We start from the raw sequence: 17,496 nt of genomic DNA on the forward strand, positions 1-17,496 counted from the left end.
TTGTCCTGATTTTACTGAGAGGGTAACTGACACTCAGAAAGATTAGTGGTCTCTTGCCCAAGGTTACCCATCAAGTATGTAGCAGAGTCCATATTTTAATACAGAATTGTCTATATCCAAAGTCACACTCTTTTCATCCTGTACTATTTATTACACACTAAGAAGTACAGCAATCCATAATGTACGAGTATTTTTCATACTCAATTCAGCATACTTATAACATCTAACAATCATTTACATACAATTGTCAAATACTGAGATTCTCAAATTAGAAATCCTTTGGAAAATATTTCTGACACCAAAGCTAGATTTTCTTAGGACTGTGGTGTGTACAATAGAGATAACATTGCTAATTTGTAATAAGAGGGAAAAATGAGAAAATGGTTTTAAAATAACTTGAAGACCTCCGGGTGGGAAAAAAGATGAAAAAAATCTGACAATAAAAATAACGCAGAAAATTGCAACAGGTGTCAAAGGTTTCTTGAAATGTCGAATCAGTTCCTGAGTTTACCTTGGTAATGTAATTACATTCTAAACTTTGGCTTGTTTAAACACTGACTATAATGAGTAGCCCTATTCAAATGATGCTACATTTAACACCAATCAATGTTTGAAAGAACAAATAGTTTAGTTTGTAGCAGAAACATTATTTTCTCTATTATTTTGATGACAATGAGCCAAGACCCAATTTTTCAAATACAGATGACAGCGCTCACTTTAAGAGTGATGGCTTTAACATCTGACAAGATAAAACATCCATTTATGATTAAAAACTTAATAAAATGGTTACAGAAGGAAAGTACCTCAATGTAATAAAGGCCATATATTAGGTTGTCGGAAAAGTCATGACATATTTTTTCCGGTTTTTGTTGCAAAAATGCGTCATGACTTTTCTGACAACCCAATACAACAAACCCTCAGCTAACATCATACTTAATGAAGAAAAACCGAAAGCTGTTCCTCTAAAATCAGGAACAAGACAGGTATGCCCCTGTCACCACTGTTATTCAACATAGTATTGGAATTCCTAGCCAGAGCAATCAGGCAAGAAAAAGAAACAAAAGGCATCCAAATTGGGAATGAAAAAAGTTAAATTGTCACTTTTTGCAAATAACATGATTCTTTATAAAGAAAACCCTAAAGACTCCAACAAAATGCTATTAGAAACAATAAACAAATAAAGTTGCAGAATACAAAATGAATGTACAAAAATCTATTGCATTCGTAATACTAACAATGAAATTTCAGAAAAAGAAACTAAAAAACCAATTCATTTTGCAATTGCAACAAAAAGAATAAAATGCCTAGGAATAAACTTAACAAAGGATGTCAAAGACCTATACACTGAAAACTATAAAACATTATTATAAGGAATTTGACAAAGAAATAGAAAGATATTCTGTGTTCATAGATTGGAAGAATCAAGATGGTTAATTTGGCCGTATTACCCAAAGCAATATACAGATTTAATGCAATCCCCATCAAAAGCCTCATGGCATTTTTTTAAAGAAAGAAAACAAAAATTCATCAGATTTGTATGGAATCACGAAAGACCCTGAATAGCCAAAGCAATCCTAAGAAAAAAGAACAAGGCTGAAGGTATCACATTCCCTGGCATCAGCTTGTACCACAGTGACAATAATCAAAACAGCATGGTATTGGCAGAAAAATCAGCACACAGATCAATGGAATAGAGCTGAGAACCCAGAAATAAACACACATATACTCGTATATGGCAGATAATTTTCAACAAAGGAACCAAAAGCACACAATGAAGAAAAGAAAGCCTCTTCAATAAATGGTGCTGCGAAAATTGGAAAGCCACATGAAAAATAATAAAACTAGACTGCTTTCTGTCACCATTTACCAAAATTAACTCAAAATGGATCAAAGAACTAAACATAAGACCTGAAACAAATTGCATAGAAGAAAGCATAGGGACTAAACTAATGGACCTTGGGTTCAGAGAAGATTTCATGAATTTGACCTCAAAGGCAGGGAAAGTAAAAGCAAAAATAAACGAATGGGACTATATCAAACTAAAAAGTATCTGAAAGAATACAGCAAAAGAAAACATTGACAAAACAAAGAGGCAACCAACCGAATGGGAGAATATATTTGCAAACAACACCTCCGATAACGGGCTAATATCCAAAATATATAAAGAACTCATACAACTCAACAATGAAAAAACAATTCACTTAAAAAATGGACAGAGGCCCTCAACAGACACTTCTCCCAAGAAGACATACAAATGGCCAACAGAGATATGAAAAGATGCTCAACTTCACTAGCTATTAGGGAAATGAAAATCAAAACCACAAGGAGATGTCATTTCACACCTGTTAAAATGGTTATTATCAACAAGACAAGAAATAATAAGTGTAGGAGAGGTTGTAGAGAAAAAAGAACCCTCATAAACTGCTGGTGGGAATGTAAATTGATACAGCTACTACGGAAAACAGTATGGTGGTTCCTCAAAATATTAAGAACAGAATTACCATATGACCCAGAAATCCTTCTGGGTATCTACCCCAAAAATCTGAAAACGTTTATCCATGAAGCTATATGTACCCCTATGTTCACTGCAGCATTATTCAGTGACCAAGACTTGAAACAACCAAAGTGTCCTTCGACAGATGATTGGATAAAAAAGATGTGGTACATATACACAATGGAATATTAAAAAAAGATGAAATACTGCCATTTGCGATAACATGGATGGATCTTGAGATTAGGATATGAAGTGAAATAAAGCAGACAGGAAAAGTCAAGAACATATGGTTTCACTCATATGTGGGATATAAAAGTAAAAGCAACAAAGACGACAAACAAAGAAACAAAAACTCAAACACAGACAACAGTTTAGTGGTTACCAGAGGGTAATGGGGGTGGGGGGTTGTAGGTGAGGGTAAAGGGGGTTAATTATATGGTGATGGAAGGAGAACTGACTCTGGGTGGTGAACACACAGTGCAATATATAGATAATGTATTATAGAAATGTACACTTGAAACCTATATAATTTTACTAAGCAATGTCACCCCCAAAAATTTAATAAAAATAAAATAAAAAAAGGGTGATGGCTTTAATAAAATTTGATTTTTTAAAAGAAACACATTTTTCAAAATGCCAATTGGTACTTGTGGCATATAAGAAAATAATAGAGCAAATAACAGTATAACAGTAAAGGCAAAATTCTGATTTCCACATTCAGGTATTAAAATTTGTATGCCTCTTATTTTTCGTCTTAAAAGTGAAACACTATGTGGTTTCTCTGGTTAATTATGGGTTTCTAGTGGTACTTTATCAAAGCAGAAAAAATTAACTTCAATACTTAGCAAAATGAAAGTGAAACATCAAGTTTTATTTTTTGTACAACAGCATTAAGTAAGTAAAATAAAGTAACTATCCGAAAAGGGAAATTTCTATATATTTACAAACAGAACATATAGACAAATAGCTTAGATATATGAAAGGTGGTATATCATAGCACTTAAGATGGTGAACTCTGGAGCCAGACTCAATTTGGAATCCTGGCTCTACCACTTACTAGTTGTATGATCTAAGTTCAAACAAAATGGTTAAGTTACTTAACTATTATGTATTTTAGTTTCTTATTTGTAAAATGATAATAAAAGTAGTAAGCTATCTAGAAGAGTAGGTTAAACGAGTTACTATGTGTAAGCACTTAGAACAGTGCATGGCATATAATAAATACTCAAAAAGCCTTAACTACTCTTTTTCATATTATTATTATTGGTAATAATTACCTCAAGAGTTAAGCATTTGTCATTTAGAAATTTCACTTTAAACTGGAATAATAAAACACCGACAACAATGAGTAATTATGTTAATGGGGTTTTTAAAAAGGGCTAAATCATCACCCCTAAAATAATAGGTGCCTAGAAAATATTTGTGGAGAATGTCAGGCTTTCAATGAATTGAAATACTTTATGCCTTCTCTTGGAGCCTGTTATAGTTTTTTTAAAGCAAGAATTTCCCTAGTAGAAAAGAAAGACAACACAAGTGATATACTCCACTTTAAAGACAGGATTGAGAGGGCAAATGATAAAAAAAACATGGAGTAGGGGCCGGCCAAGTGGCGCATTGGTTAAGAGCTGGCTTGGGACACCAGCTCTGAGCGGCAGGACCCCGGTTCGGATCCCACATGGGGGCCAGTGACACTGCCCTCTACAGTTAAGATGGTGAACAACAGCTCGACCTGGAACTGGGCTGCCATGAGTCACCGACGACGGCGTAGGCTGCAGCCCCTGCTGCAGTGGGCTGCCATAAGCTACCTTGTGTGGCTGGCAGCCAGCGTGAGCGGCAGTCTGTGTAAGCTGCCAAGAGCCGCCATGAGCGGCCGTCCAGAGGCCGGTGACCGATCTGCCTCACCTGGGAAGAGCGCAATGATAATACCAACATGGGCCAGTGAAGCAACATCCTCCACAACTAGACTGAAGAACAAAACGACAGCAACTTCTCTGTTCCCCTTACCCCGATTCCCCAGTGCTGTTCCCCTCCCCAATTAAAAAAAAAAAGCAAAAACAAAAAAAAATGGAGTAAAAAGAATAAAATGTTGCCTTCATATTCACATTTATGAATAGAAAAACCTGAAAATGTATCAACCCATTAAGAATTCAGACTTGAAGGGAGAGATTTAATTAACAATTCAGAATTCATAAGAACATCATGACCTGCTGTATAAATTTGAGCAGAATTAAAGCAGTTCAAATAAATGCAAAGATTCATCAAATTCTGTCCCATGAATATTTTAGTCCCCTCGCTCCTAATTTACATTTCCTTGATTTGCAATACATTTCACTCTTAGAAGACAGAAAATCCCTTATATAACTAATTTACTATATATGTCAAGGGGTAATATTATACTTGACCTTATTCCAGACTTATATTTTACCTGTGATATGAAGTAAATAATCACAACTTGAACGGAGCACTAGCTAGCAATTAAGAGCATTTAGTTATATTAAAACTTTGATCTTTAACTATGGCTCCCATCCTTTTTCCTGCAGATCATCTTTTCTGTTATAAACACTGTAATCAGTACTTCCCTTTCTAGGCTTTAACCATACTTTTACTTCTTTTGCCTGAATGTGAACAATTTTCATTTTAATTTGATATAAAGTGTTTTTCTGTTCCATGCGAATAAATATTCTGGTATGTATTATAAAGGAGATGAAAATAAAACACACAGTAATTCTTTCTTCCAAACTGGAGAGCCTCTAAGAGAACTATAATTACAAATAATGAAAAAACTCAATCCGGAGGCATCATTTCTGAAATGTCTAGGAGAGGTTGGGGGAAAAGGGAACTTGATAAGAAAGAAAGAATAAAAAAAATCCATTTTCTGAAATATAAATACATGCTGGAATGATTATAACGGACAATTAGTTTCAATGGGCAATTCTTTGTTACCAGAATAAAGAGCATAAACTTTAAAGTTTTTAGAAGAGAAGAGGATTACACAAAAACTCTGGAATATTGTTATTCTTTGCTTAAGAAGCAATTTTACCTAGATCATGAAATTTTCTACTGTAACTTTAAAACAACTATGGTGGCATTTGAACTGGAGAAAGTTGTCTACTACACACACTAGAAACAGAAAATACAAAACATAATTTCTATCCTTGGTATGCTGAGGAAAAAAAAGGGGGGAAAGAGAAATGGGAAAATGAAGGGTATAAACCATACCAATAAAAGACAGCAACTAAAATGATTTAATGAAAGAAATATTTGAAGATTATGTAATATAAAGGCTATATTTAGAAATTATGCTTTGTTTCATGGACCAATTAGATGACAAAAAAATTAAACCCAGAAAAAATATAGTTTTCATTAAAGAATTAATCCAAAATTCATGAAATAACTGCATTAACAAATCATAAAAAAGAAAGCATGAACGTTGCAGGGGGAGGTTTTTTTTAAAAAATCTATGACATATTACACTAAAACAAAAGCCAGAACATATTTCATATTACCATCTGTATAATAATGTTAATATACTATTTATAATGATTTTCCAATATCCTCTAAGAGAAAAATCTTAACTCTTTAAAGCTCTGAGGTTTTTAAACTTTTAAACCTAATCTGAGTATTTTTAAAAATATAATTTATCTACAAAATATATTCTTAATACCAAAGGCCATTGACTATAGCTTCTTTATACATTGCCTGTGTTAGTAGTTTTGAAATGCATAAATTATACAAATGCCAATAATAATGTATTTCATGACTGTACAAAGGAAATTGCTAGTATCCTTAGAGTAAGGGTACATTAACATAAGGTAGTGATGGGCTCTGGAAAAAGATGCTCCCCAAAATTCAAAAGCCGCTTAATCAAATTCAGATTCATTGACTATCAGTTGAAACAGAAATGTTTCGTTTACTTCTTCAGGCAATTTTCTAGTCAAACAGAATAGGAGAAAAGATGATAGGTATCAAAGTAAGAAATAACTATCCAATTATTTGTCAATAAGAGTTGGGCCATTCTTTTCTACTTCGCTTCTGGAGGTTGTATGAAATTCAAGTATAAATGAAAAAACATGCCATGAAAATGATACTATTTCTACATTTGTTCTTGCTATCAATGACAGAAAGGCTAAAGTGCAACTCAATTAGAAGGCAATAAAATAAGCTAGTGTTTCTTATTGGTAGAAATGATGGACTTTATTGAATGGTGTGTTTAAAAGTTAAAACAATGGGGGATAACAGGATAGGGGTCAATGTGTCTTTCTAAGCAGTTCATAACTACCTTATCTTCTAAGTTAAAAAAGAGAGAGAGAAAATTTCCCATTTGAAAATCAAAGTAAGTTTAAAAGAAAATTCCTCTAGGGTGCTAGGTTTCTACTATGTTTCTGGCCATCATGTATAAAATTTACTATAATTACCACACAAATCTGTTTTTTCCCCAACAATTCAGTAATTGTTTTAGGATTTATATACTCTAGAAACCACTACTTAAGAACTAGATTGAGAGAACAAAAGAGTCATGAAGATCCAAAGGAAAATAATAAGATCTATAGTTGAATAAAAATTGATCCTTATAGTTATCCAATGAAGGATTTCATACATGGCAAAAATCCATGGAAAACTTCTAAACTGATTAAACACAATGCATTTTGCACTCTTCATTAAATTAAGGCTTAAAAATCATATCAAAACTACTTTCTTAAACTCCATATGAAATAAAAGACAATTCATAAAGACATACACTAGAGGGGAACTCAGTTTAAAAATCCTATTTAAGAAATATAACCTTCTCTCCAAAATAAGACCTTAAGAATATATTTGATAGAAATGAAAATAGAATCTAAATAAAGGTATTAAATATGCATATCATAGAGTGAATGAAAGAGAAATCCATGTGCACTTTTGCTAGGGGAAAAGCTGGCTAGCTCAGGGTCACTGGCTCAATTCTACGCCTCCTTATGAGTCTCCCATTCTGTTACTCTCTTTCATACAAATCATACTTTCAAATATTATACATTGATGTACCTCAATCTTGCCTTCCCTACTCTGATTTAAGAATTTAATGCTTTAGTGCACAAATATTTGCAATTTATCGTCTGTTAAGTCTGGCTATAAAGACAAAAGCACTGCCATTTTATATATCTCCACAGCAAGGTGGGCACTCAAATACTTTTACGCATAGTGCATTTTACTCGTTATTTTATAAAAATAAGTGTGTATCAGAAAAATGCAAATGACACCAATGATTAGAAATGTAGAGCTCATACATTTAATACAACTGAAACAAAGGAGGAGCTCATCAATCTTGCTAAAAGCTGCAAATTTTTAGCATTGGGTGTATAGTTACTGGCCAAAACAGGAAAAAATTAAAGAACATGTATGAAAAATGAGTTACCATTAGGGATTTTGTATTTGGGAGATCTCTAAAAATGGAAATTCCTCTCATAACACATGAATTAGCTTTTCAACTTGTACATATTCAACTTCTCTATGTTCTCAGGTTTATGTATGTACAACAATAGACGACTGAATTTCCATGCTATTCTGGATTTCTTTCAGTGACCAAAAAAAGTGATCTGTTAAATTGATTTTGCTATGTTACTGACTTAGTGAGTCACACTTCTAAGGAATATGTGATTGACTAGTTGACTTTTTCCAAGTCATCAAACATTTACTGGTCACCTCCTGTGTGCCAGGCATATGCTGGGTTCTGAGTGACACAAAAACAGATAAGACAGGGGCCTGACCTGCCAGAGACTCTGAAATCAGACGCTGACATCAGAGTCTGCAAGTAACCCCTAACATGGAGATGGTACTTTACCATACATAAAGCAGGCACCAAGGGTCAGAGGGAAGATGTGGCTATCCCAACGCAGAGCCAGGATTCTGAACCTAGGTCTCTTAATGTCAAGTTCAATGCCTTTTCTTTTTGATCACTGTTTCTTTTAAAATATGTGACTTTAAAAAGAAGATACCCACAGATGGAGGCACTGGGCCACCTGAATGGGAAAGGGAGTTTTTAGGCCAGAAGACTTGGCGGAGATCTCTCAACTCTTAAGACAGTCACTCATTCTTTTCAATTGTGCACAAGACCTTACTGCCTGTATGTTCACCTCACCAGTATATGGAGTTTACATGACAATGCAGGGCTGACACATTCCTGCGAGGTCAGTTTCTTCTAACCCTGACCTCAACCCGTCAGACCCTCTTGTGATCCTGCCTTTTCCAGCCACTTCATGATTTTCCTCCTGATTTCCTTCACTTTAGGCTTTGTAGAGCCATTCCTAGCTCGCTCTTCTTTCTTCCTCCTCTTTAAAATTGACCTTTTACTTTTCTTTTTGACCCTGTGTAATATGTTCTTTCTCTTTTTGGAGAATTTGGCCTGAAAGGGAAAAACATGTTTAACTAACTGCTTTTGAGATAATAAAATTGAAAGCTTGGTTTTCTATACTTATGATATATTATATGATTTATTCAGGCATAAAATAAAGAATTGAAAGTAAGTATAATACAAACTTGTATGTAAATTTTGGGGTGGTCTTCATAATTATTATAAAAATACTAGTAAGGATTTCCGTAATTTTTTAGATAAGATTACTGCTATATACAATCAAAGTTTGAATCAGAGGTGTTTTTTTTTATATATATAAGAAATGTATTGGGTTGTCGGAAATGTCATGACGTATTTTTTCTATGTTTTCCGTTGCAAAAATGTGTCATGACTTTTCCGACAACCCAATAATATGGGGGGGGGGCTTGTTAACTTTTATGATGGCTTTTGAATTAAAACTCAAATGTCACCATACGCTGAATTAGCCCCCTTAATATAAGCAGCAGGCAACCCATGAGTATTCCCTTGCACGGAAAAATACAAGAATCAAGCAGAAGGTCCCGCTTGATTCTTTTCTGTAGAAGCATCTGAAGGTGCTTACAGGCCTACCAACCTAAGCAACACTTTTTTGATAAATAGGTATTCAGAAATAAACAGGTATTCAGAAACCTCTTACAAATAATTCTAGAGGAATTTTAAAATCTTCTTGGTAAACAGGATATATACTTCAGTGTCATAGTTCGCTCACCTTTCCATCAAAGCGTTTTATTATATATTGATCCAGGCCCAAGTCTGTAAAACAGGAAAAAAAACCCCTCAATGTTTAGTCACTGATTATAACTCAAATGAAACATGAAATGACAGCTCTCAGTTTTGTTTCCAATCATTCAATTAAATGTACAAGATGGTTTAGTCACACCATTATTCAGAGGAATGAAAAATCTTGTCCTACTTTCAGACACAAAGTATCAGTTCTAAAAGATACCAACCTTTTATTTTACATATGAGAAGTGAGGTTCTGAGAGGATAAAAAGGGTAAAAGTTTATATGCAAACCTATTCAACAGTAGAGCCAAAATAAAACCCTAGACTCTTCCTGGGATGGTGCTTTTTTCATTCCATCAGGGTACTAATTACCTACCTCTAAATAAGGCGAGATATTAGTTTAATTTGAATACATAATTTTTTTGTATCAAGTTCAAGAGAGAAGAGTTTAATATAAAAATATTTTTTGCAACATACTCTAATAGATACAACTAGACTATCTTAATAATTACCTTTTAAAATTGGGTTAAAGAATAAATATTTACCCTGGGAAAACCTAGCATCGAATTCTAAGCACTGTGAAAGATGTAAGTAAATATATTAAGTTCCCTTGAGGGCACTGATTCTTTGTCTTTGCCCATTGCTTTATCTCAGCACTTGGAATAGTGCTTGATCAATAAATGTCTATTAAAAAACGAATAAAATACAATCCCTGCCTTGAAGAGTCATAGTTAGGAAGACATATGCATATAATAAATATTACAAGGGAGCATACAATTAGTTCAATAAGAGGGTGATGTGGGAGTTTTTAGAGTGGGGAAATCAGTTCTCAATTATACTTATTTTTCTTGTATAATTACTCAGTTCTTTTTTTTCAGTTCTCACTGTATTCGTGCTAGTTCAGGCCCTTATCTTACTATGCCCACAGTATTACAATGATCAAATTATCATCACTCACAGAGGAAGCTTTTTGCATTTCTGCTTCTACGTATTTGGTTACACGTTCTCATCTAAAATGTGCTTCACCGTCTAGAAGCCTGCCCTGAACAAAGGAACCAATGACTGCAAAAGAAAGAGTTTCGTCAGGAAACTAGAAAATTTTAAAAACAAGTAAGATCTCACAGTCATAAAGGTAGAACATGCTTCTTTTCATCTTTTCATGTGCTTATTGGCCATTTGTATATTTTATTTGGCGAACTCTTTATTCGTGTGTTTTGCCTATTTGTTAATTGGGTTGTTTGTCTTTTTGTTGAGTTTTAAGAATTCTTTTTCACTTCTGGTAGTCTGTGTTTCTAGGAATCTGTCCATTTCATCTAGGTAATCCAATTTGTTGGTATACAATTGTTCATAGTATTCTCTCATAATCCTTTTTATTTCTGTGAAGTAGGTAATAATGTCCCTACTTTCACTTCTGATTTTAGCTATTTGCTTCTTCCCTTTTTTGTTCTTAATCAGTCTAGATAAAGGTTTCTCTATTTTGTTGATCTTTTTAAAGAACCAACTTTTTGTTTCATTGATTCTATTGTTTTTCGATTTTCCATTTCATTTATGTGCTTTAACAGCTGTTTTCTTTAGAGCACTGCTTTTGCAGTATCACATAAGTTTTGGTAAGTTCTGGTTTCCTTATCATTCATCTCAAAGTATTTTCTAAATTATCTTGTGATTTCTTCTTTGAGCCACTGGTTTTTTATTTACTATTTACTATTTTTCTAGTTTTCCTTCTGATATTGATGGATAGGTTCATTTTATAGCTATCAAAAAGATACTCTGCATGATTTTCATCTTTTAAAATTTATTAAGATTTGTTTTGTAGCCTAACATGTGGTCTATCTGGTCTATTCAGGAGAATGTTTGATGTATACTTGAGAAGAATGTATATTCAGCTGCTCTTGAGTGGAGTGTTTTGTGAATGTCTATTAGGTCTAGTTGCTTTATAGTGTTAAGTTCTCTATTTTTTATTAATCTTATGTCTAGATGTTCTATTCATTATTGAAATGGGGGTATTGAAGTCTCCAATTATTATAGAATGATTTCTCCCTTCAATTTCTCCTGTCAATGTTTCCTTCATATATTTTTAAGTCTGTCATTTGGTGTGCGTATTTTATCATTGTTATGTCTTCTTGATGAATTGACTCTTTTATTAATACAAAATATTAGTCCTTCTTTGTCTCTTGTAACAATTTCTTACTTACAATCTGTTTTGTCTGTTACTAGTATAGTTACCTCAGCTCTCTTTTGGTTACTATTTGTATCCTTTCTCTTTCAACCTATTGTACCTTTGGATCACAAGTGAATCTCCTGTAGATAGTATATAGTTTTTCAACTGTCAATCTCTGTCTTTTAAGTGGTGAGTTTAATCCATTTACATTTAAAGTGATTATTGATTAAAAAAAAAGGACTTGCTTCTGTTATATTGCTGTTGTCTATATATCATAACTTTTTTTGTTCCTTGATTCCTCCAATCTAGACCTCTTTTATGTTTGGTTGATTTTTTCTAGGGTACCATTTCTATTCACTTCTCATTTCCTTTTTAAAAATATTTTTCAGTTATTTCCTTAGTGGTTAACCTGGGGAATTACAATTAGCCTCTTAAATTGATAATAATCTAGTTTGAATCAACATTAACACACTTATAATTGTTTTATGAATCTGTCTTTTAACATTATAGAAAACAGAAAGAAGTTACAAACCAAAAATAAAACAGTACTAGCTTTTATGGTACCCTGTGTGGTTACCTTTCCTACTCTTCATTATTTTTTAATTTCTTTATATGACTTTGAGTTACTGTCTAATATCCTTTCATTTCAGCTTGAAAGACTGCTTTTGGCATTTCTTGTAGGGAAGGTCTATTAGTGACAAACTGCCTCAGATTTAAATCATCTGGAAAGGTCTTAATTTCTCCTTCTGGGACTCCCATTATGCATATGTTGGTATACTTGGTGATATCCCACAAGATCTTAGGCTCTGTTCATTTTTATTCATTTATTTTGCTTTTTGCTCCTCAGACTTGACAATATTAATTGACCTATCTTCAAGTTCTCTGATTCTTTTATCTCCTAGCTCAAATTTGATGTTGTACTTTTCTAGTAAATTTTTTATTTCAGCTACTGTACTTTTCAGCTAAAGAATTTCTCTACTTGGTTGCTTTTTATAATTTCTATTTATTTATGGATAGTCTCTTTTTTTTTAAAGATTTTATTGGGGAATTGGGGAAGAGGCACAGCGTTGGGGAATTGGGGAAGGGGAACAGACAAGTTGCTGTCCTTCTGTTCTTCAGTCTAGTTGTGGAGGACGTCGCTTCACTGGCCCATGTTGGTATTATCATTGCGCTCTTCCCAGGTGAGGTAGCCATTGGAGGGCCGCTCACGGTGGCACATGCCAGCTCCTGAAAGCTCACACCAGCTGCCCGCCAGCCCCACTGCAGCCTACGCCGTCACCAGCGACTCACGGCAGCCCAGTTCCAGGTTGAGCTGTTGTTCACCATCTTAGCTGTAGAGGACGCAGCATCACTGGCCCTCATGTGGGATCCGAACCGGGGCCCTGCTGCTCAGAGCTGGCGTCCCAAGCCAAGTCCTAACCAATGCACCACTCTCCACTAGGGATGGCCCTGGATATTCTCTTTTTATTAACACATGATCTTCTTGTTTCCTGCAGTTCTTTGTCCATGGTTTCCTATAGCTCTTTGAGCATATTTAAGATAGGTGATTTAAAGTAAGTGCACTGCCTAGGCTTCCTCAGGGATGGTTTCTGTTTATTTATTTATTTTTCTGTTAATGGGTCATACATTCCTAATTACTGGTATGCCAGGCATGCAATTTTTTAATTGAAAACTGGACATTTAAAACTTTTTAATTAAATTTTTCGGGATGGCGTTGTTAGTAAAATGAGATAGATTCAAGTGTACAATTCTATAACACATCATCTATCTATTGCATTGTATGTTCACCGCCCAGTCAGTTATCCAACCATCACCATATATTTGACCTCCTTTACCCTCTTTTACCCTTCCCGTCCCCTTACCCTCTGGTAACCACTGAACTGTTGTCTGTGTCTATGTGATTTTGTTTCTTTGTTTCTCTTGTTCATTTGTTACTTTCAGTTTTATATCTTACATATGAATGAAATAATTTCGTTTTTGACTTTTTCTGTCTGACTTATTTTGCTTAGCATGATAATCACAAAAACCATACATGTTGCAAATGGCAGTATTTCATCTTTTCTTATGGATGATTAATATTCCATTGTATTTATGTACCACATCTTTTTTATCCAATCATCTATCGAAAAAAACTTTGGTTGTTTCCATGTCTTGGCCACTGTGAATAATGCTGCAGTGAACATAGGGGTACATATATCTTCACGTTTTCTGATAAACGTTTTCAGATTTTGGGGGTAGATACCCAGAAAAGGAATTGCCGGGTTGTATGGTAATTTCATTCTTAATTTTTTTGAGGAGCCACCATACTATTTTCCAAAGTGGCTGTACCAATTTACTTTCCCAACAGCAATGTATAAGGATTCCTTTTTCTCCACAACCTCTTCAACACTTGTTATTCCTTGTCTTGTTGACAGTAGCCATTCCAACAGGTTGTGAGGTGGTATCTCACTGGGATTTGATTTGCACTTCTCTAATAGCTAGTGAAGTTGAGCATCTTCTTATATATCTGTTGGCATTTGTATGTCTCCTTGGGAAAAGTGTCTGTTGAGGCCCTCTGTCCATTTTTTAATTGGATTTTTTTTCAGTTGTATGCATTCTTCATATTTTTGGATATTAGCCCCTTATTGGAGGTGTTGTTCGCAAATATCTTGTCCCATTCGGTTGGCTGCCTCTTTATTTTGTCTATGGTTCCTTTTGCTGTGCAGAAGCTTTTTAGTTTGATATTGTCCCATTCATTTATTTTTGCTTTTACTTCCCTTGCCTTAAAGGTCAAATTCATAAAATCCTCTCTGAACCCAAGGTTCATTAGTTTAGTACCTACGGTTTTTTCTATGCAGTTTATTGTTTCAGGTTTTATGTTTAGGTCTTTGATCCATTTTGAATTAATTTTGGTATATGGTGACAGAACAGCATTTTAGGAGAAAAGTAAGCCTCTTCAATAAATGGTGGTGGGAAAATTGAAAAGCCAAGTGCAAAAGGAAATTGGACATTTTAAATATTATACAGTAAAATTTTATAGAAATAAAATTTGTCCTGCTTCCTAGGATTTGGTGTTGTAACTTGTTGTGGACTACAGTCATCACTTTGTTTAGTGATTTTTCCAAACTGTTTTTGCAAATATTGTATTCCTTGTCATATGTCATCATTGAAGTTTCTGTTCTATTATCTAAGCAGTTAGCAAATGACCTGATAGAAATTTCCTTAAATGCTAGAGGCAAAAAGAATGAAAACAAAACGAAAAACCCCAACTCTCCTAATGTGTGCAGACTGGCTCTGAGCTGGGGCCTTAGTTTGATATTTAGTTAGGCCTCTTACAACTCTACTTTAACGCTCACCTCTTTCTTGTATGGAGCACAAAGATCACTAAAAGGTACAAGCCCACTCAAGTCCTCTCTAAACCAGTGTTTGGCCCTGAGCATGCACACTGTACTCTGGATACCCATGTAAATGCAGTAGCCCTTCAAAGCTCTGATTTCCTGGAATGCCTTCTTCCTCAGCTTCCTCCTTCCTAGGGTTTTCAGTCTGTCTGCTGCTTGTCCCATCTGCCCTCTCTTTGTCCAGTAGCTATGGGTAGTATATGCCTTTAAATTTTTTCAGTAGATGACACCTGGGAAGCCACTACAGCTTGAGGTGGGTAAAAATAGGGCAAGTCTTTGTGCTTGTCCCTCAGGGAACTGCCACATGAGTCACAATGTACAACCATACTTTTTGGAGAACAAAGTCTGTATTGACCCTCTACCAACTCCTCATCATCAGTAAGCCACACTAGGAACATACGCTGCCATCCCCAAGGCTGCTGCTGAGCTGGGAAATACAGGCAGGTAAGCAAAAGGCCACAACGTTTTCGTGCCAAAATTTAGCAGCCTCTTTCTCCATTAGCACTCCCTGGTTGCTGTTTTTTTTTTAAATTAGATTCTAAGAGTTCCAAAAAAAGTTGCTTCTCTCCATTTTTGGCAGCTTAATGGTTGCTTCAGTGGAAGGATTAATTCTTGGAGCTCGCTACTCTGTCATTTTCTCCACTGTGTCTCCTATATACATTTGTAAGTTGTTACATTTTAACTTACAATATTAAACCATTTATATACTTTCCTCACACCTCATTTGTTCAGGCTGTTTCCTCTACATAAGAAATCCTTTCCACTATTCTTTGTCTGCCTTTATCCAAACTTAGACGTATTCTCTAGAAACCATCTCCAAACTTTCAGATTTAGCTAAGTGTCTTTTCTTTATATTAGCACAGCACCTTCGTTCTTTAACAAATCACTACATTCCTGAAATTACCTGTTACTGTCTCTGTCTCCCTCACTAAAGAATAACTTGATGGCAGTTGCCATATTTTGCCATGTATAATATGCACCTGTGTATAATGCACACCCACGTTTTTGGCCCAAACTTTCAGGGGGAAAAAATCTTTCGTTTTAATTTTTTAATTCAAGTTTTTATTTGTTTATAGGTACTTGTTTTTTGTGTTATAAAGGAATTTTAGCATTTATTTTTTTTAACATATTACGGTAAAAGAAATTTTACGTAACAAATAATTACAAAACACAAGAACAGATACAAGGTACACGAAATTTTATGTACCGGCATAAACAAATTTACGCTATTTACAGATCATAGAAGGCCAAGAACTCTGTCATTGCAAATTCATTGTAAGCTCAACAAAAGCAATTATTGTATTCTAGGGTATTATTTTGCATACAGATATCGTTACTGATTTCTAGAGTTACACTTTTAATTCATAAGCATAAATAAAATAATTAAAAACATTTATATAGATACAGAATTAGTACTACCCATGTATAATGAGCATCCTTATTTTTCCCTCACAAATTGGCGTAAAAACGTGCACATTATACATGGCAAAATACGGTACATGTAATTACTGCCTTCAGGAACATTCGCATTACAGGAAATGGATCTCTCAGCCATAGGAATACAATCTCCTTAATCCTTCATCCTGGTTGCGGATTGCCACATTAGACTGTAGGCTCCTTTTCTGTACTCCTAAGGTCTATCATAATACCTGACAGTCAGTAGCTACACAAATGAATATATTTATTGCATCAACTTATACAGTTTAAGCAATACACAGAAACAAAGCAGCATATAACAAATAAATATCGCATATTATTTTTCACTTTAGCAGCTTACGTTCTGGTTGTTTTTCATTGGGTGTTATGGATCGCACAAAATCTTCTGGCGTCATAAACACTTCAGATTCACCATGCTCACTGATCACTTTCAAGGTGGCAAAATATCGGAAGATTTTGTCTGGTGTGGAATATGCTCGAATCCTATTCTCATATTCCATTACCTAAAATTGGAAATTCAGAGTGTTACTATTAAGCAAGTCTCATTTTCATATTTTGTATCTTATTTTTTGGGAAATTTTATTAATCTCATTTTTTTCTACAACTGGATTTTTAAAATATTATATATAAACTTGAATTTCAAAAACTTTTGAACCTCTTTTTTCCAATATAGCATTTATACTCCATTTGAGGTAATGCTTGTATAACTTTTGTTTAGAATTTTTTTGAAGAATTTTCTGATTTCTTAAATCTTTGAAAGCTAGCAAAACCGAAAAAATATCATACAAGAATTCAAAAGGTCTCAGTAACAGGGTATAAAGCCATATATAAGTTTTTACTTCTACATAATTCCCTGAATCCTAAAACCAAACAGACTTGTGACTTCAGAAGTTTGAACAGCTAACAGTCTTTCAAACACATTAAATGATAGCATAAAA

General features: G+C 34.3%; 1 protein-coding gene across 4 annotated transcripts in view; it reads right to left on the reverse strand.

Moving 5' to 3' along the window:
- The window catches only part of MICU1 (mitochondrial calcium uptake 1), a 216,148-nt gene that overhangs the window by 126,144 nt on the left and 72,508 nt on the right, over window positions 1–17,496 (reverse strand). For all 4 annotated transcript variants that reach the window (XM_019625591.1, XM_019625582.1, XM_019625577.1 and 1 more), the window contains exons 4-5: window positions 16,899–17,061; window positions 9,571–9,614 (exon numbers count right to left, since the gene is read on the reverse strand). In XM_019625591.1, the coding sequence (XP_019481136.1) occupies window positions 9,571–9,614; window positions 16,899–17,061 (207 nt within the window). The remainder of the gene's footprint in view (window positions 1–9,570; window positions 9,615–16,898; window positions 17,062–17,496) is intronic.

This window comes from Hipposideros armiger, unplaced genomic scaffold (assembly GCF_001890085.2).
Source record: "Hipposideros armiger isolate ML-2016 unplaced genomic scaffold, ASM189008v1 scaffold_15, whole genome shotgun sequence".
NCBI lineage: Eukaryota > Metazoa > Chordata > Mammalia > Chiroptera > Hipposideridae > Hipposideros > Hipposideros armiger.